At 40.7% G+C, this 20,103-nt stretch overlaps 1 protein-coding gene across 1 annotated transcript; it reads right to left on the reverse strand.

Moving 5' to 3' along the window:
- Nucleotides 1–662: 662 nt before the first annotated feature.
- Nucleotides 663–15,729, reverse strand: crispld2 (cysteine-rich secretory protein LCCL domain containing 2). The gene is made up of 15 exons (XM_051380206.1): nucleotides 15,494–15,729; nucleotides 13,002–13,331; nucleotides 11,746–11,864; nucleotides 10,433–10,565; nucleotides 8,449–8,564; nucleotides 7,904–8,004; nucleotides 7,625–7,819; nucleotides 7,481–7,541; nucleotides 7,319–7,385; nucleotides 7,093–7,223; nucleotides 6,877–6,920; nucleotides 6,688–6,760; nucleotides 6,302–6,377; nucleotides 5,170–5,300; nucleotides 663–2,819 (listed from the first exon to the last, which is right to left on the reverse strand). Exons 2-15 carry the CDS (start codon nucleotides 13,263–13,265, stop codon nucleotides 2,768–2,770), a joined length of 1,563 nt encoding a protein of 520 aa, XP_051236166.1. The 5' UTR covers nucleotides 13,266–13,331; nucleotides 15,494–15,729; the 3' UTR covers nucleotides 663–2,767.
- Nucleotides 15,730–20,103: the final 4,374 nt, after the last annotated feature.

The raw sequence follows: 20,103 nt of genomic DNA on the forward strand, positions 1-20,103 counted from the left end.
GGGGATTTACTGTGTGAGTACAAATCTCTATCTCCATTGACAATGGGAGTAAAACAGTCATCACACCAGCCAGTTGCAGCTGTTTATCAGTAAGGTGGCCGAGGCCATGTCCAAGCAGGGCTTAACTGAAACTGAAAATTTGGCTGGAATTAAAGCCCTGGAGGTATGAAGAGTTATTAATGCTTACAGGGTTGCTCTGTTTGGTCTTCTTTCTCTCTTTCTGCCATTTGCCTTTCCTCTTTCCCTCTCTCTCCCCCTTTGGTTTAAGTAAATGAGGCGTTTAATGATGGCATATATACAGTGATCTTATCATCTCAGGGACCTTGTCACAAACATTTCTTAAGTGACAAACTAGAACTTCAGCCTGGAGTGGTAAATCGGGAGTTGCAAGGTCATTAAATTTTAGCCGAGTCCATGGAGTTTCTTCTGAGATCATTCCACCATAAGCTAAAGCCCTATTGGCAGATTATGTATGTGGTCCTCGAGTAAAACTGATTGCTTCAATTTCTTGTTCCACTTCACTCAACATGCGTGTGTCCGCAGGAAGCAAAGCCAGATTTTAACATGGTCAGTGATATTCTTCCAAAGATAATGGACGAATTCTGGGTGGCCTGGATCTAAGTTTCATTCATAATGCATGACGCACAGATTTTAGCCTGATGCTCGGGTCAAAGTAGATTTAATAACAATTTGTGAAGTCATATTACACTTGGGAGTTGTTTTGGCTGTATGTTTGTTACTTCGAATGACAATTAAAAAAGAAAGAAGTCTTGACTAACACAGTTAGTTGACTGGTTAGGCTGCACTAAACATGATGGGGCAGTTTATACACAAAATATTCCAAAAAAGCTGAACACATCAACACTGTAGTCAGTGACATCTTTTACTGAAACAAAAACATGTGTTGTTGCATTTGTAAGTCATACTTTATTTTCAAATTGTGCAAAAAATATAGAACCCATCCTACACCTGTATAAAAACAATTACAACAAATTCACAAATTTTAATCATATCTTACTGCAAAAAGGATTATTCAAAAACAAGAAATTAGAGTATTTACAGTTGCCTAACTTTACAAAAGCTTCCCATAAAAATTCCAATATAGAAAAAACTGCCTAGCGTAGCGAGAGGACTGAGGTAGAATAAAGAGATAAAGTTGAAATATGCTTAAGGAAATAGATTTTAGTGAGTCATTTGTATTTGGCCAGAAGATTTTTAGTCTTATCTTTTACTCTGAAAACACTGTTAGCATATTTTGTAACCTCAAAGAAACTGTCAGATAGAGTGACAAGTCTTAATGATACTAAAATGTATCTGGTGTTTTTAGTAACCTAACTGGATACCTCAGTCCTGCAGCCCAAACTGGACTTTACATTTTTTTCCATCAGTTTCCATGAGGGAAGCTAACTATGCCAAAACATATTTTTTCTGTACATTTAAGTGACACAGCTGGAATGATTTAGAGACTGTAATCAGGGCAAGTGTAAAAAGATTTGAAAAAAAAAAAGGTAAAATTCAATCAAATGAGGCATTGCTTTAACAAAAGTATTCAAATCAGGGCTGTACCAATGGGAACAGTGCCTCAATCCAGTATAGTGAACAGCATTACGGGTGTCTCCTGCATGCACTGCATAGTGTAAATTGTTCCAAAGTGCATAAACTGCAGCTTGATAATGAGAACACATTCACACACTTTATAATATGGTCTAGTGTCTACACACAAAACTCTTTGGACATGAAACACGTGACACATTCATTTGTCTTAGGTGGGGAGGAGACAAATTTTGAATTTTCAGATATCTTACAGAAACAAGAGAAATAAGGAAACAAGGAAAGCACTAAGCATTAATAAATATAAAATTACAAATGACTGCTTGTTATTTTAAACATATCTACTGTCTCTGATTGTTATTTAACACATCCACAATATTGCTGCCATTATGAGGACCCATCTGCACTCGCTGTGATACACTACACAGTAAACTTAGCAATGTAACACCTTCATTAAATCATCTCCACATGTCGGACACCAGCCTCCTTAAACATTAAGCAAAACATTATCTATCTATAGCAGTGCCCGCTGCCTGTATACACTTCCATTTACCACACGTTTCCTTTCCTCACTCACAATGGGCACACCACTTAACTTTTAAGTACAATTTAGACTTAGATTTGGTTTCACAGTCTAAATCTTCAAGGGCAAAAAGCATAGGTTATCCAGGTGAGCAGAAAAATGCAATAAAACAAATCAGAATAAACATAAAAATGGTAATATATGGTACTCCATTTTTAAAACAAACAAAATATCATATATTATGTACACAATGATTAAATACAGTGTGATCAGTATACATTCCTGTGTATGAAAACATATTTAAATTTGTAATAAGAACATCGTTGTAAACATAATACTTTCTGTAAAACATGTCTAACTCAAAACTTCCAGCACCAGCTGTTCAATGCATCATAATATATAAAAACATTCCGTATTCACAGATTAAGTAAGTATGTCTAAGAAATATCCATATCTGGAGATATAAGCTGAGAAAAAATAAAGGTCCATCAAGGTATTGGACAACTGGGTTGCTACTGTTTATGAATTAAGAGGGAAATGTCTGTCTATCGATCTGCTGGGACGTTCTGTTTCCAGTGAAGGCACAGACACAGAGACAGATGAACAGCCATGGTATCCAACCTATGGGCACTTCCTGCTCTTCAAGAGCAACTGAGGTGACTCTGTTGGTCTTTGGACATCCAAACTGAAGTCTCACTCCCTCACAGCAAAGACTCGGAAAGAGCCTCCCTCTGTGTTGCTCTTGCTGCAAACAGACAATACAAACAAACATATTTACATTTGGTAACCACAGCTACAAATGCAACCACTGTCTACTAAATATGTTAAGTTAAATTAATACAGCTTTTTGTCATACTTGGAAATCTGCTTTTTAGTATTGCCCATGTCCTCCTCAGCAGCCAAATCCATAAAAAAATACACAATCATGGTGTTCACAACATCTTTGGAAAAAGAGTCCACCAAATGGCACGTTGGCAGTATGACTCATTGTTGGCATATTTCTCACTCTGACCTTTTCCAGCTACCACATGTGTGAAACTTGATGACTTTGTAATTAGTTCATTAGTGGAGAGACCTTGAAGCTCTGCCATGATCAATAATCATGATAGGCCTGTGCGATTGGTATCAGGTCCCAGATAATTGTCTGTATATGAAAGCACTGACTAAGTGGCTGACAGCATTTCCATCCTTGAGTAATCAGATAGGCTGTGATTACTTCCCCAGTCCAGTCCAAACTGCCCACCCTGCCATGATGTTGGCACATTGCACAGACTCCCTCTGAGCCGCTTACTGACCTCCTATCCCAATGCCCTGAGTGGGGCCTTCGCAGTTCTGCATTAGATTTCATAGTAGTCAGACTCTGATCATTTTGGCCATTCAGCACTTTGCACACTCAATTGAAATGCCTGGGTAAAGTAAGCAAAGATCCCATGTGTGGCCCATCCACACACTAAACCACACCATTACTCTTACAACCCCACATGCCAGCAGAACTGGCCACAAGGGCTTCCTTGCCTAAGCTTAGTCCACTGGAGCCGGCCACAGACATGAGAGTGATGTGAGAAACATGGCGTGCATGCAGGGAACCCACTACATGCAGTATTACAGGAGACATAAATCAAGGTAGGGTTTAGTGAATAAAAGCACCTTTCTCAGGCATATTTTAGATTCTCTGTCAAATTTACTTGTCTAATTTTACTACAAGCTTCATGTTTTTATTTGAATTGTTTCTCACGGTTTTCTTTACCACACTCCCACTGGTCAAATATTAAAGTTTGAGCTGAGCAAAGTATTGAAGATAAATATTCTGTATAAACTTTCCCTTCAGATGCTTACTCAATGTGCATGACTGCATGAGATTTTGTTGCAGATCTTTAAAGTATACTGAACCATTGTAAGGGAGACTCCTCTTAGCTTGGTTGCAAGCATCTCTGATTTGCCGCCCACATCTTAAATTTGTTCAGAAATTTAAATAGGTTTGGTGTTGTATCCAATGAAGGCTGTTCAAACAATTGGCCAATAAGAGCTTTGTAGGCAGGATTAAGAATGGGGACATCATCGGCCTAAATAGCTACTAGCTAGATAGCTAAAATTCATTAATGACAACAAGCATGGATGTGATTTACACAGCTGTAAGTAGCTATAAGTCAACAAAAAGAAATAACAAGACTAAATCAACATATTTCTTTGATCAACATGAAAGAAGTTTCATTAGCTGCCACTACTGCAGTTTCCATATCATCTATAAATGACTTTAGCATGGCAGATCACAATATGATTGCTTAGGCAAAATAAAAAAATCCACTGACAGGAGCACAATGTCAGGCTGAGTGTACCTCATGAAAGGAAATGGCACTTCAGTCTGCTTATGAGGCCAGATCTCTTTTTAAAGCCCCTACATAACAACTGACCACCTATACAGGTGCACTCAATCTCACCTAATTAGACCTTTTCGTATGACTGTGTGGTTGTGAACAGGCTTAACTGACTTTTAGCTTTGTTGCACCTGTTAGGATGGGACAATACCTGAATAATTCTAATTAGCCAGAGTAAATGAAAACACCTGAGGATTTACACAGCCTTTAACATTCCCTCTGGCTGAGAGGCATAGGTTCATTTTTTGCAAACAACACGTGGCTGAGTCTTTAGCTGGTTACATGTTGCACTCCTCAACATGCAACATGCACTTTCAGAAGACAGTGGGGATGTTTTCACAGTATGTGTTTGAGTTGTCCCACAGTGGCAGATCCGTAATGTGCTTGTACATGTTTTCATTACAACATAGGAGGCTTTGCAGTTTCACAGCTGGCACATAGTTTCTTGCTGATGGAAGCTGTCACACACCATGAAATGGTTGTTCTCATTTTTGACAAAGCTTCTCTTAAATACTCACTGCAGCTAGACTTCTCGGAGCCAAATCTAAAAATATAGATTTCTGGAACTCTGACTATCTTTAATGTCACCATGGTAACTTACAACTATTTGACATAGTGCCTGATCCATCCATCTTTGTGCATTTTGTTATTCTGCAACAGTCCTCATCTGGGAAAGATAATTACAGTAAAAATAGTTGACCACAAAAAATTGAGTAGTACCTCTCAGACTGGATGCCATTTTTCAGGACTCCAACATAGTTCTTTCTCTTGTCCAGCGGCAGAACATCCACAAAACCGCCGTCTGCTTTGATTACCCCTGCATGGATTGCTGCTTTACAAATACTGGAGCTCTGTGAAGAGAAAGTGTGTCAAAGAGGAGAAATGCAATACAATACAGTAAAAAGCTTTTTCAGAGCATAAATATATTTGTTATTCCTCCATTATCAAATACAGTACAAAATATATTACATTAATTCACAGACACACACACACACACACACACACACACAAGCATTTGTTTCACAGTCTGAGCCAACACAACAGACCATAAGCTCTTATCAACAGTCTGGAGTAGAATCATTCATTTCTAGTCCAAACACAGATCACACTGCTCATACACTCCTCCAAAATTTCTAACCAGATGGTTTATGTCTCATGTTTAACCAACATCCAGCCTCTACACCACTGTAGAAATACATTTGGGTGCCTCAGATTGCAAAACATTCTTGTGCACATTCGCCATGAGCCACTCTACTGCCTTATTCTGTGACCTGTTGTAAGACACAAAAGTTCCAGATTTCTGCAGACGTCATCTGAGGGCAGTTTGATCCAAGGTCAAGCCCATTAAACACAGTGCCAATCTCATGTGACTGTGCCAGTTGCGAAATGATCCACAAGAATGACGTGGATATTTACTGTACATTTGATAAGTTTAGACCGGAGGGTACTTTGAACTTTCTACTTTGAACATGATTTAGGTGAATTCATAGAGATGAAATCATTTCTTTCTGTGTTTCCCAGTTAACCCTGAGACACGCTGAGATAATGCCAGAATAAGCCTCTGAGTGGTCAGGCCCCATGCTGGGTCATACATCCCTGGCAGTCTCTGGCTTACCTCACCATTACTCCCACTCTCCATGAGCCATATTCCCACTGCGATTCAATGGCTTTCCATAAATACCATGTACCACAAAGCCTAGAAAAGTCACTCTAACTGCAGCAGATCCACATATTCTTTCCTTTCTGTACTGAACTAATAACACATAAATAAAGAAAATAGCACAGAACCGGAGGACCTGATTCATGATGAATTAGTTGTTTCAGAAAATGCACATAACAGTCTGTTACTTACATCTGTGTAAATGTTGTTTCCAATCACAGGTGACCAATAAGAAGGCTGAGTCTTGCAGTTGGCTGGACAGAAGATTCTGAGAAACAACACGGATTTGTATGAATTTGCAGCAACAGATAGAGGTCATATTTATACAATAATATTAAACACCCTCTATTTAGCATCCATAGCACTATATTCATTATTTTATTTGCTTATGACACACTATAATAGAGTTATAAGAAGATATAAGGACATTTTAAGTGTTAATTCATGTATGGTGTTATAAATGTGTAAACTCTTTTAAATATTGTATTGTTATTACACACATCTGATATGACAATAGTATAAAGCAAAACCTTTATCTAGCTAATTATTTCATGCTTTAGAGAATGATAAGATGGCACCTTGGACAGTGTGAGTCGGGCTTTTTAAAAGGGCAGATTTCAGCCACTGTGGTGTAGCAGTCAGCAGTCGTTTCTGTCAAAGAGAGAGAAGAGAAAAACACTTAATATACCTAATATGTGTGTGTGTGAATCTACACACAGTCATGACTCAAAACTCTTGTGAAAAAGTCTGAAAAGTGCCTTAATTACCTTCCACTTTGGCCACCACAAAGGCATTGCCGGGTTTATATTTACTGTAAAAGACATTGCAGTGTTTAGAAATCAGGAAAACAAATGGTTCTCAGAAAAAATCCATTATTGCACAAAATGTGAATCATAGAAGGAGGGAAGTGTATTTCAGAAGTGTTGCATCAGCAAATGTGATTTCAACCTACTTGGGTAATTAGACAGAGCACAGATATCTACCTGAAGGACTCGATGCCATTCTTTGTTGCTCTGACAAAGAATGGGAACTTGTCCTTCCTTGTGATGTCAACCAGCCCTCCATTGTTGTCAATGACACCAAAATGGATAGCAGCTCTGCAAATACTTGATTGCTGAAACAATAAAAAATGAACACTTTTATATATATATATGCATTTAAATAAAAAAAAATTCTGCAAGATGTTTGTTTCATGTTGGACAGACTCACCACATCATAAAAGAGAGTTCCCCAAACTTTCCCTTTCTTGTTCAGACAGTTAGCAGGACAATGATATCTGCAGAGTCAGAAAATGAGTTGGAAACAAGAGTGAGTTGATATTGGAGAGGAAGTGTATGGTAAATGATGTAACCATCCAAAAAATAACCTGACCTGTTGCATGTTGCACCTTTACACTTGTCCCGCAGTCTAGTCTCACACTTTATGTTGTGAGCTGCAAGAACAAGACAAAAAGTCAGTAAGGAAATGTACAAAACATGAAAGTTTAAGATTATTGTTGATAATTCCTGTAGCTACCGAGATAGGTGTTGCTGGGAGTCTTTGAAGATGGCGTCCTGGGTGTGGTGGCTTTAGGAGTGGAGGGTCTGGACGCTGGTTTCTTCGGAGGAGACGGTTTAGGTTTGGGGGCAGGTTTGGCGGTGGTACGAGGTTGCACTGGAACCTGAGGCTTCTCAACCTCGTTCATGTCCTCAGTCTCTGAGCGTTGAGAGTCTACAGATGGAGAAACAGATAGGATTCAGGTTGACAACATGTTTAATAAGCATCTTTGAATGAAAAACGTGTGGGTTTGCTCACCTTTGAAGCACAGGTTATTCCTACATCCTCCTCCATAGCTGGGAGGGCACTGGGAACAAGGGCGGCCATGCTGGTATGGAGCCTCACCGATCCAGTTGCCCCTGCAGATGTGAACAGTGGACAGCTTGACTAAGGTGGAAATGAATCATCAGTCAGGCGTCACTGGGCTCACAGCCTTGTAATTACTTCAGCACTCTTTGTCCATGGTCAACACTCCTAATAGTCATTAGTTTCACAAACTAATAAAAACACTCGTTGTCTCTCAGGCAATTACATCCTGTCGGCTGTCTGGAAAACATGCGCCTGCTCTGCTCTTATTTTTCTTTCCCTGTGCTTCATTATTATTTTTCTATTCTGACTTCTGGAGGAATTTTAATGGCCCCAATATGTCATACAAGCGTCTACTGCTACATATCTGCAGTACAGCTATATTAGGAACACACACTGTAACATTTCTCAGCATTGTAAGGTGGAAGAATGTGAACAAGAGTCAGGAGAGCAGAGGTGTAGATGAACAGTGAAACATGGTGGAATGTTGATCTTACTTTGGAGAATAGTTGCACACGAGGTAAACAGCGTTCTCCCATATTTCTCCCCACACGTTCATCCTTGGACACACGTGCACAGCACACCCCACTCGGTTCGTGGTTGCCCACACTAGCTGTAAAGAGGAAAATAAAAGAATGGCCAAAGTTAGTACAAACAGCTGCTGAATAGACAGGCACATAGCTGAGTACGCCTGCCTCACTTATTTCTCACTGCCCATGGTTCAATCAGTCATTCCAGAGGAAGCAACTAGATTGGCAGTCACGATTAATGGGGCCACTGGGACTTCTGCCCCAGTCAGGTCATGTGTGAACCCAGTTTGCCCTCTGTGAAACAATCGTAATCATTTTCATCATCCAGTAAAAAGTGGGAAAAATGTGGCAATTTTCTCTGAACAGAAGTCAGTGTAGGCCCAAAACTGTCCAAGGTAAAATAAAACGCCTTATTAAATGGAAAGCTGCTGCAGTGGTGTTACAGATGAATGATGTGCCATTTGACGGCAAATACAACACAGCATGTTCCATAACTCCTCCTCACTTTCCTCCCAAACTCTGAAACATGTGCGCTCTCCCTCCTCAGGAATGTTCATCTTTTTTCCTGGTACAGTTAGAGGCCACTGGAAGCAGTGAGTCAGCACACATCAGTCTGTGTGCTGAGTGCTGGTAGTTGAGGTCAATATACTCTCTGACTCTAGAAGGTCCAGCATTTCTCTGCACAGGTAGTTATGGAATATGACTGCCTGGGCTGGCAGATACATCAGCACTTCCAGCAAATGAAAGGCAGGGTGATGATGCACAGATTTGGCACTGTCTCCTTTCTGCAGCATCTTCAGAAGAATCCAGGTCAAGCAGCGAGGGGTGTCTGGTGTGTCTGGAAATGACTACCAGATGGCAGTGATCGGGTTTCAGGGTGAAGGCAGAGGGAGGAGCCTGGATGTTTCTGTAAACTCATCCCAGCAGCTACAAAGTAAAGTCTAGGGGAAGAGGATGCCAGCTCACCCATTTCTGTTTCCCTTTGATTGATTTCTTCATTTTCTCATCCACTCTTCAACTACTCCTTGTCCTCACCCTCTTCTCTGTTCCATTACTTGCATCTTGCAACATCCTTGTTTGCACCCTCTACATGTTATTATATCCATGCCTGTCATTTAACCCCTCAGTCCCTTGACAACCATGCCCTTAAATACTGTGAAATATCATACAAGGTGCGCACCATGTGTTGTATTCTGATACTGCCTTGCAACACCTGTTATGTGACATACGTATGTTCCACATTACAGATAAAAGAAGGCACATGACCTGATACTAAACAGATTTTTAGCAGAAATTATAGTAGATGGTTCAAAGGCAAGTTGAAAAACATAATTCAACCTAAACAGACGCCAAACTGGGTGCAAAATATTTCTGATCAGGTTAAAAGTAAACTTATAACTCACAGCCAAGTGCTTTGTTAAAGGAGTACACCTCTGATTTAGCAACGCACTTCTATAAAAGTCATATTCAGAATGGATAGAGCAGCAGACGATATGGATGAACCGGAGATATTATATGTTTTTTTCCTATGCATTCTTCTTCCTTCTGGTGCCTACATTACCCACAATGCAGCTCAACTGCATTTGTTCAGAGATTCGGGTGTGTTGTGCTCGTAGCAGCTAATGAAAACTCAAGCAGAAATGAGGAAGGGGTTACAGAGGTCTGGTAAGCTCACTTCTATCCAACTCCACACCTCCAGATATTTTTCATTGTCACACTTGGAGTCTTCAGGCCCAATCGACACTGACCCGAGTGACATCATCTGAGGCAATTTATCAGACTTCACACACCTCCCTCTGAAGTTGCAAAACGCTTTAGACACTTTTGCATATGTAGCGGTACTCCCCAAGACGTACAAGCAGACTCTGATGGGCAAAATTAGTGGAGTTCCTCTTTAGTTTATTTTCTCTTGAACTCTTTCACTCGCCCTCTTCCTTTTGATTTATCTCACCTGGGTGTAATGGGTGCACATGGGCCCGGAGCAGCGTTCTGGACACCAGGGATTACACTCATGGGAGTAGGGATAGGTGTAGTCTTTCACCTCATCGTACCAGGCCTGGACATGGAAGGCAGGAGAGCGGTATCTGTAGGGAACACGTGCGCGCACACACACACACACACACACACACACACAAACAAACACACACAGACAGACACACAGTAGGCTCAGTCACAGCCCATCCAGGTACCAGGGGCAAAAGGGAAATATCTGAGGGAGCTGCCAGGTGCTTTGGCCAGACTTGAGAAACACTGCATGAACCTCCCTGCTCCTTCCCCTCCCTTCAGGCCTCAAATGATGAGTCTGGATTTGACCTGGCACACAGAACAGCAGTCTGTTCCCCTCCATAACAGGGGAAATCAAATCAAGTTGAAAAAAAAAAAAAAGAATCAAAGCAAACCTAAACATGGCTCCACAGCCTAACAAATCAGTTCTAGCTCTTATTATAAACATCTCTTTTTACGGTATTGAAAAGTGCTGAGCTTATAAATGGAGGATAGAGGGGGAGTGGAAAACATCAGGGTTTGCTGGCACAGGAAGAAAAGAAGGGAATAGGGAGAGAGGAAAGGGGCTGTGAGAATGAGAGCAGATTCTTGGAAGGGCACCTGCTGCGATAGCCATACACTGTCATACACAGAGGCCTACTGTGTCTGGTGTCTACTCGGACAAACACACACTCATTCACACCAACATCAACCTTAATACACAAGCATTGACTGGCTCTACCCATGCTTGTGCTTCAAACATTACAATGGACCAAGATTTTCACTGTAGCTAACAGGATATGAGGAAGTGACTTCCTTTTGATGCTCAGAAAATACTCAAAGTAATGAAAAAAGAAGAACTACATAAAAAGTCCTGTCGATAATGTGACAGAATAACTTTAAACTACTATTTGTGCTTCTAAGGGCCGGCTATCAAGGCTCAGTACTTTTTTGGTACTGACCGATCACATTGTGCAAAAGTGCTGCAGAATGTATTACATAACAACTTATTAAGCGTTTATTAAGGTACTTACGACGGAAAAAAGGACAAACACCAATTCAAAGGGACTGTGCGCTTATAGATCTCATCAATCAATAATACACTAGTAATTGATTTATTAACAAAAATAAAGCTATTAGCTACAATTTATAAATCTATTTATAAATATTGTTTTGATATTGGTGTAAATTCTAATAGTACGCATAGAATCTGATTTATGATTTTATTTCTGTTACATTTTCACCTGTTATTAATCAAAATGAACACAGATAAAGTCTCACCTTCCCCAGTGAACAGCCAGGTTTTGTCCAATAGACATGAGCAGGTCCTGAGGTCCATGGTCCCACTGACACTCTTCAGACCAATGAGTGGCAGACCGCTCCAACTCATCATCCCAAATCTGCACACATGAAGTAAAACAAGTTTCTCACCAGGATTTCACTTATTTTATTTTAGCCATCAATGGGAAGACACGCCATCATTCCCCTGCTGCACTGGCTACAATATGAAGCATTATAATCCACATCTTGTCCTGACTTAGTAGATACCTAACCGCAACTTGTTCAAGGCCTCAGATCCTGCACTTCCTTCCTTCCTGAGCTGAAACTGAGCTGGATACAAGTACAACATTAACCTTAGACGGTGACATTTGAGCGGAGCAGCTGGCGCCTGGCCCTGGTCCACTACAAATCTCCAGCAATCACAGCTGAATTATCCACATTTCCTGAGTGGGTTTCTTTGCAGCGGTGAAGAGGAGGGTGGAAAGCGGAGAAGACACCTGACTCCCGCCATGGAGGGGGCACTATGAAGGGAGGGAGGACTGCGTACAGCATGGCCACTCAAAGCACATCTCCTCAGTAAATTTCCAGCCTTTTGGTGGTCGCTAAAACATGCACACACAGACACCACTGTAACCCCAAACACCCATACACTAACACAAACACACACACTGCCTGTTTGCTGGAATTTGAGAGAGCACTGGGCAGAGTAAATCTTCAGACACTTTCCTCCCCGGCTACAACCGCACTCCAGAGACACACAGCCCGCCACTGCTTCTCTCAACTTTATGAACCTCGTGGTTTTCAATAACATTCTGTAATCCCTCTCCTGTATTACCCATTGATGTGCCACGTCCCATAATTTTCCCTCTTTCTGGCCTTATTCTCTCTGTCCTCCTTTGACCCAGCACCTCCCTTGCTCTCCTGTCTTCTCCCGCGCTGAGCTGTTTGCAGGTAGGACAGAGTCAGCATTATTATCCTCCTTGTAAAAGAGCAGCACAGCAGGCTGGCAATGGCTCGTCGTCATTACTGCATGTTTCCAGCAGAGAGGAAAGGTTGTTTTTATTACAGCAACGCCACTTTTCTAGGCAGAATAAAACCTTAAACCCTAATAACCAGCCTCATTTAAGAGCACAGTGTTGCTGACACTTCAAATAAAGTTCTTTGAGGGGAAAAGCCAAAGATTAAAGTTGATAATTAGCTTTGTTGATTATGGATAATGGTGAAATAGGTCATTGGGGTAATGGGACATGTCTCACCATGTGCTCCATGTTCGAGGCAGTGGGGTAGACACCGCCCCTCAGCTTGTTGTGCAGCTGGATGATGTCCTCACGGTCTGACCAGCGGATGGCTCGCCGGGTCCTATTGCCGGCTCTGTTGCTGGTGACATTCTGATCCTCCTCGTAGCGGCTCAGCAGCTGTCTGAGCTCCTTGGAGTCAGGCAGGAAGAGGGAAGCCGAGTCCCTGACGCACAACAGCAGGAGGGAGAGGACAGGGAGCCAGGTCATGCCAGCGAAGGTCATTCCGACACTTTAGCTGTGAGTTGGACTTTACAGTAGACAGACGCTCCTCAGAGTCCCAGACACAGCCTGCAGGGAGGAAACATTTAATGAGTCTTTCCCCCACTGTGTGAGTCAACGAAGCAGAGTACAAATTACAAAATTAGTAGACAAATGTAGGTCTCACTATAAAAGATGTCAATTTAATGCACACATGCACACATTGAAACATGCAGGTTTACAAAGTATTACAAGTATGAAAAAGTATGAAGACGTGCCCAGCAACACTTTCCATCAGTATCTGTCACTTGCCTCTCTCAGTTGTTTTCCTGATAACGCTGGGATAAAATATGGATTTGGAAATAATAATTCTTCATTCTTTCACTTGTATTGTGTTATAACTGGCACAGAGTCTCTCGCGATGCTGAGGACTGAAGCTGTTCTGCTTCCTGTCAGTTCTGTATAGTTTATCAGGTATACTGATAAGATAGGAGAAGCTCTGATGTAATCCAATGCAACTGCCCTGAAATAAGTCCTTCTTTTGAGAAGCTTTGTTCACTTATTGTTTACACTTTTCATGCCTTGGTCATTTTTGAGGCTTACACTGAAAGGTGTTTCTAATATTCTTTCTGTCTCATGTATGTAAAGTGTGTAAATAAAAACGTTTCAATTAACAATACAAAACATCACAACCCACATATGAAAAGAGAATTTTGAAAAGTTATTATCTAAATGTAAGATGTATGTTTTTCCTCTTTCTCTACACAGATACTGTGATGTATCATAGATTATTGTTGTGCATCACAGAACTGGCTACATCCTGATACTGTCATTACCTTGTGCATATTGTGACCCTCTTATTACTGTACCAACCCCAGTATCTGGGGTTGTTCCTGTTGAAAAGAGCAATTAAAGCTGTATCATCTATATTAACATGACACTGACTTTGCTTTGGACTTGTTACATACACTATACTGAGAAAATACTATCTACCTCTCCTCGTCTCCTGACTTTCTCTGATTATTTTCTGACCACTCTGAGCAGCAGGGTCTGTCTTTGAACAAAACACTGCATTTCTGACGCATCCGGGAGCAATACTCTGAAAGTGACCCTACAGCCGACCTCCCTCTGGAAGGCAACCAACAGGATTGGAGAAAAACCAAATATCACAAAGTCACAAACTTTTATACAGAGAGACAAGACCTCAGTCAGTGTGATCAGAGAAGAAAGAAAAAAATAAACCAAGCTCCAGCTCGCACTGGTTGCTCTTATCCTTGAATCCTTTCACCTCTTTCCCTCTGGCTGAAAAGGCGGCTTGAGGTCTGGCACCGGCTCTGTGTCAACATGCTGTGCCAGCTCTGGGCACTGTGAGCCAGCGGGCAGCTCAGGCACCACACCCTTCTCCTCTCCCTGTGCCCCCTTTTCACACTGAATCTCTACCAGCTTCTTTGTCTGGGCCCTTCTCATGGCTCTCACGAATTTTATACCAGAGTGACAGACAGAGCAGAGGACTACAGGAACTCTCTGCTACTGGTGGGCTCGTATCTGGTCTGAAGAGGGATTGACCTCCTCTCCACCTCCTCAAGAACTTGAATGTAAACGCAACTCCTGGCATATTATAAACTGATTTATATACATTTTCATAGATGCATGCTTACTTTTTCATGCCAGGGAGCACTTTAAAGATTCTTTCTTTTCTCTCTTTCAATTGTTACCAATTTGATGCACACATAGAAACATGCACTAGAACTCTACAATTTATGTATTTTCTATCCAATTTATTGTAAATCTAAAATAAACATTTCTAACACTTTTCTACTTTGCTCATAAGCCTAGTGCGTATATAGTGTTTTCCATCCCGCTAGCTACTGCTCCATTGACATTTCCTCAGTGAGGCTGCAGACTCACAATGAATGGCTGTGTGTTGCCAACAGCCTCTTTTACACTGGCATGGTTTGCAACCCACACCTACTTATTAGAGTTGTTAGTGTCATAAGTTCATATTGTCATACTGAGTAAATCAATACATTTGATAAAATAAAAATAGACTGAATAGGACAGGTTTCATTCACACAAAATGATCAGGCATAATGTGTACCGTCTCCAAATCCGACCAGGTACACTGTTTAGCGTCTTAATTTTGCAGGGTTGTTATAAAATACAGGCTCTAAACCCCAGCTACATCCCAGCGTACCTGAGAGCTACAATATAATATGTGCAAATAAATGTTTGTAATGTTTCATGTCGCTCACCTCTATCTATCTCAGTTAGTATCCAGTTGGTTGGATATCTCGGAGCTGCTTCCTCTGCGCGCTGGAGAGCTTAAGGCTATTATTCCCTTGTGAGAGGACCGGGCTGCTGCTCGTTGGCGGTGTTCCTGAAGCACATAGGAGCTGAGTAACTTCTGAGCAGCTGAGAGTGCCTTATATAGAGAAGGAGACCCCTCAGGACCAGAGGAAAAAATTACTGTCTCTCCTCACTCCCCCACTCGCCAGCCTCCCTGAAGTAGGGGAGTATGTTCTTGGCAAAGAGCGCGCCGAGTGCGCACGGTGACGAGCAGCCATAATATCAGGAAGAAAATTACAAATACTGTAAATCAGCGGATTGTCAGACGAGTCAGCGGCAGGCAGTTAGATCACCATCTCTGAATCACATTTGGGTGACAGTTATTACCCAGATATGTATCTTCACAACCAGCTACAGACACGCGTCAAATATGACAGATTAAACAGACAGCAGTGGGCAGGGAGACCCACAACACTGACAACTAAAACCACCAAAACAACATGCAAAATAGAAACTGTAACTAATGGCTTTATTAATGGTTAATAAATAATTGACTTATGCTTTAGAGATTAGTTATTTATAATAAACATTTTGGGTTGCCAGGTTGTGAAAAATCCATTGGCTGGAAATCCATTTCCATTCGGAAACGTTGTTAAACCACCAAGTATGCAGGGTTTCTCCTTTTCAAATAAGCCTTTAAAGTCATTCATTAATGGTTGTAAATATCAGGTCACTAATGGTCAGAATCACTAATCTAGAAATAAGTGGTGGTCTAAAAAGTCAAAAGTAGTTTCTGCAACAGGTTTTTCTTGTGAATAGCAAAGCAAATTATTTATTAACTATTAACAAAGCCATTAGTTACTTCTACACCCTTCCTAAGGGTGCCTTATACCATTTCTGTTATAACGTAAAACAAATCACATCTTATTTTGAGGTGATCAGATACAACGTTTTTCTTTACAAGTTTCTTGATTTTTTTGCCAATGATCACTCATCATTCAGTATCACTTATGAAAGTTTTACCAACACTGCAGGACATTAACTCTTACAACTCTGCGTCTTCAGAAAAGCTTACTGACAATTCACTGTCACCTCTCCGCTGTCCTTCAACCAGCCAGATCCTGATGGTTTTTGAGGAAGTTGCAGCTTCCTTTTCAGACCAAAATATCCACACATAAACCCACCCAGGTGTAGGAGATAAGAGTGATATTATTTTACATACAGTTCATAGCATTCATAGGTCATCTTGCAGACGGGCTAATCAAGTGAAATCAACTTGGGTGGTTTGTCCGGAGAAAAAAAACTGGAAAAACTTCTGCATCACTCATTTTATAGGCCATTAGTCAAAATTCTAGGGAACTAGTATATTATTAAAACATAATATGGAAGGCCCCTGCCATTACTACACGTCACCTTCATTTGGATCTTCACCACATGGAAGTTTGGCCTTTCAGTAAACACAGGATTAAAACATTATTTATAATTACAGGACAGGTGTTAGACAGGATAAATAGGGGAAGACAGATGAACGAGGAAATCTCCAGCTTTGAAAACAGGGTTCATCACACTTCACTGTCGTATCTCCTCACTGACCCTGCAGAAGTTTAGCTGTGCTGTGACCCAAATAGTTCACATTGTATTCCATCATGAGCTTGATTTTTGTCTGAAACATCTCAGATATTTACAAGAACACAGCCACTCAGAAGGAATGCCTGCAAACTGAACCCTCAGACAGATTTCCTTCCCACAAGGGCTCCGCCAGTTTGGGCTCTGCACTCAGTCAAAATACATGTTTAACAGGAAGTCTGGCCCATCATGCATTTGCTTTCTTTCCTAAATGTCCTACAGAGATGCTAGCCAGGGTGGCTATGGTCTGTAGTGAGATGTTCAGAGGAAAATTATATTTCTGAGACACAAGAAAAGAAATGATAAAGCTCATCGGACAACCTCACAGGTCCATCTATAATACCAGGCACTCTGTCTAGAAATACCTTATATTCTCATTTTGTCAGACAAGTCATCCTTTGTGCTATACAGTGTTTGGGATATTGTGCAATTCTTTATTTAAATAAAAAAAATTTCCTCGGATGGTGATATACCAATCCAGAGATTCTATAAATGGAGATATTTTGACTGAGTGGATGAGATTTCGATCCATCCAGATGTGTAATTGCATTACTTCCAATGATATGAGAACATTACTGGGCAAGCGTGTTGTCTCCTTCAGGTGAGTCATTTAGAAATTGCCACAGAGAGATTACCCTCAGTGATTACAAACAATGCAATTAGATCCTGTTGTTATTGAATTGGCTGCAGCTACCTTTAAGGATCTATTATCCACAAATAAACCGATCCAGATGTGGGAAATAAGTGTAAAAGATTAGACCATAATACATGTTATTTTACTCTTCACCAAAAGTCCTGTTTTTATGTGTTGACACCGAGTTTTGATCATATTAAGGATGTGAGGATCACGGGGAACATGAGAAACCTTGTTATCCATTTCCTGGTTTACATGATCATAACACTACTCCGGTGCTTTGAATATTCAACCCTTTACAGGGCACTCACTGAAATACTTGGAAATTTAAAATTTCAACCCTGGAGTGTTATTGGTGGATATAAGAAGACATTTTTTCTGTTTTGATTTTTTGAAAAAGTCAGTTTTAGTCTGAAAATCAAAGTCAATGATATCTACGTGGGCTGGCACAACAACAATCTGTGGCACAGCAGGCTTCCTCTTCCCACAGAAGGACTGAGCAGACAGCTGCTGCAAAAGAAATATGCCACATCAATATACTATGAAAATATGTAATAAATAAGCCATAAGCAAATCAAGATCAAGCCCACTTTGAATTATTTGTGAAAGAAAGCCGTAACATTGAAGTGTATATTAGTATATCACCCATAAAAAAAACCCACCAAAATATGCCATAGAAGTGTAATTAAAACCGTCATAATGAAGTGACCATATATGGTTCCTCGCCCAATAAAGGGTTAATATCTCAGCCTCTTATTTCTGCACTGACAGTCGAGAAGTCGAGGATGAACAGTTTGGTTTGGGTCTCACCTGGAAGCTGGATTAAGACATTCTTTGCATTACTGAAGTCAAACATTCTCTATATGTCAGTGTTCATCTTTCATCATTTACCATATTTTTTTTTTACTAACTACATACACACAAACGGTGATCAGAAACCTGGATGAACCACATTATCCCGGTTTCTATCAGAGAACTCCAGTTAGCAAATCCAGGTTTCTGAAACCAGAATAAGATGTATGTGAAACAAATAACCTGGATACTCCAAAACAATGTTTCTGATATTATATATTTCTGATAATATTATAATAACCAAAGTAGCTGCATGTTCAAGGTGTCGCTGGGATTTTGTTGCAAACATTTTCAGCTTTATGCATTTTTGTCTCTTTGTGACTAAAACAAGACCATCCACAAACAGCAGGCACCAGTTATTTGCAAACTCTTTATTCACAGGTATTCACAGACCTTTTGAAACACAACTTTGGCATTCAACTTAATGGCTTACTTGTATAACATCCAGTCTTACTGAAGTCTTCATTGACACACTGTAAAATCAGAAGTACATTTTCACCTGTTTTTAACTTTTTAAAATACTACCATCAGACAGCGGTCTATAATGGGAGTAAGAGGATATTCAGGATTAGGATTGTTTTTTTTATTTTATTTTTTTGAGAAAACCTCCATCGGTATTTCCCAGTCTTGATCCAGTCAGTCCCTTGTGACAAACGTTAGTAATCGTGTAACTCTGAATTTATGACTATTCAAATGGCTAAGGGGTTTTCTTCTCAGAAGTGTTATTCATTACTTGGCTGCATTGACGCAGATGCACAATTTGTACCAGGACAAATGGAAATTCACAGCTCTGCATTCGTCTCAGTTGAAGACAACAGGATCACCACTCAAAAATCATTTTTTTTGTTCTTGACTTTTTGACATTATATAATCTTGGACAGGTGGGAGCCTAGTTTTTCTTTTTGTGTTTGAGGGGAACCACCATCCACCACACCCACACACACACGCACACACACAACTGTTATTTAGACAGGGGCTTGTGGAGGTCCTTAAAACTCTGGTTGCAATATTGTTTACTTTCATTAGAAACTGTGGAGTGCTGGTGGACCTCTCAACAAGACGGACAGAAATGACATGGGGGGGGGGAAACTGGGGGAGACTGAATGAAGACACCATATGGTGTGCAGAGCTGATTATAAAAACAAAGCAGTGGGTGGATCACAGTGGAACAGGAAATGCACAAAAATCACTCCTGTGAGGATAAAGAGGGCCAGATTAATCAAATGTAAGCACACAAGACAAATTCTGTATCGAGAGCCCTGCACCGAATCTCTAGTTGTTTGCAATATCTTGAATGGAGGACTGGCACCAATGGAGTACATGCCAAGCATTCCAACCTTCAAGGCCAGTAGTTTGACCAAGAAACTTCAGAGCCAACAGTCATGATAGAAGTTACTGCCATTTACAGTATGTAGATGGAAAGTGTCAGCCGGACAGCCCGAAAAAAGAAAGAAAAACGTAATG

Source organism: Dicentrarchus labrax, unplaced genomic scaffold (genome assembly GCF_905237075.1).
Source record: "Dicentrarchus labrax unplaced genomic scaffold, dlabrax2021, whole genome shotgun sequence".
NCBI classification, from domain to species: Eukaryota; Metazoa; Chordata; class Actinopteri; family Moronidae; genus Dicentrarchus; species Dicentrarchus labrax.

Coding starts and splice junctions, on each gene's coding strand:
- crispld2 (XM_051380206.1), bottom strand. CDS start 13,265: ATGACCTTCGCTGGCATGACCTGGCTCCCTGTCCTCTCCCTCCTGCTG. Junction 10,566..11,745: donor CTGGCTGTTCACTGGGGAAG/GTGAGACTTTAT, acceptor TGTTCCCTACAG/ATACCGCTCTCCTGCCTTCC. Junction 7,224..7,318: donor GAACTCTCTTTTATGATGTG/GTGAGTCTGTCC, acceptor TTATTGTTTCAG/CAATCAAGTATTTGCAGAGC.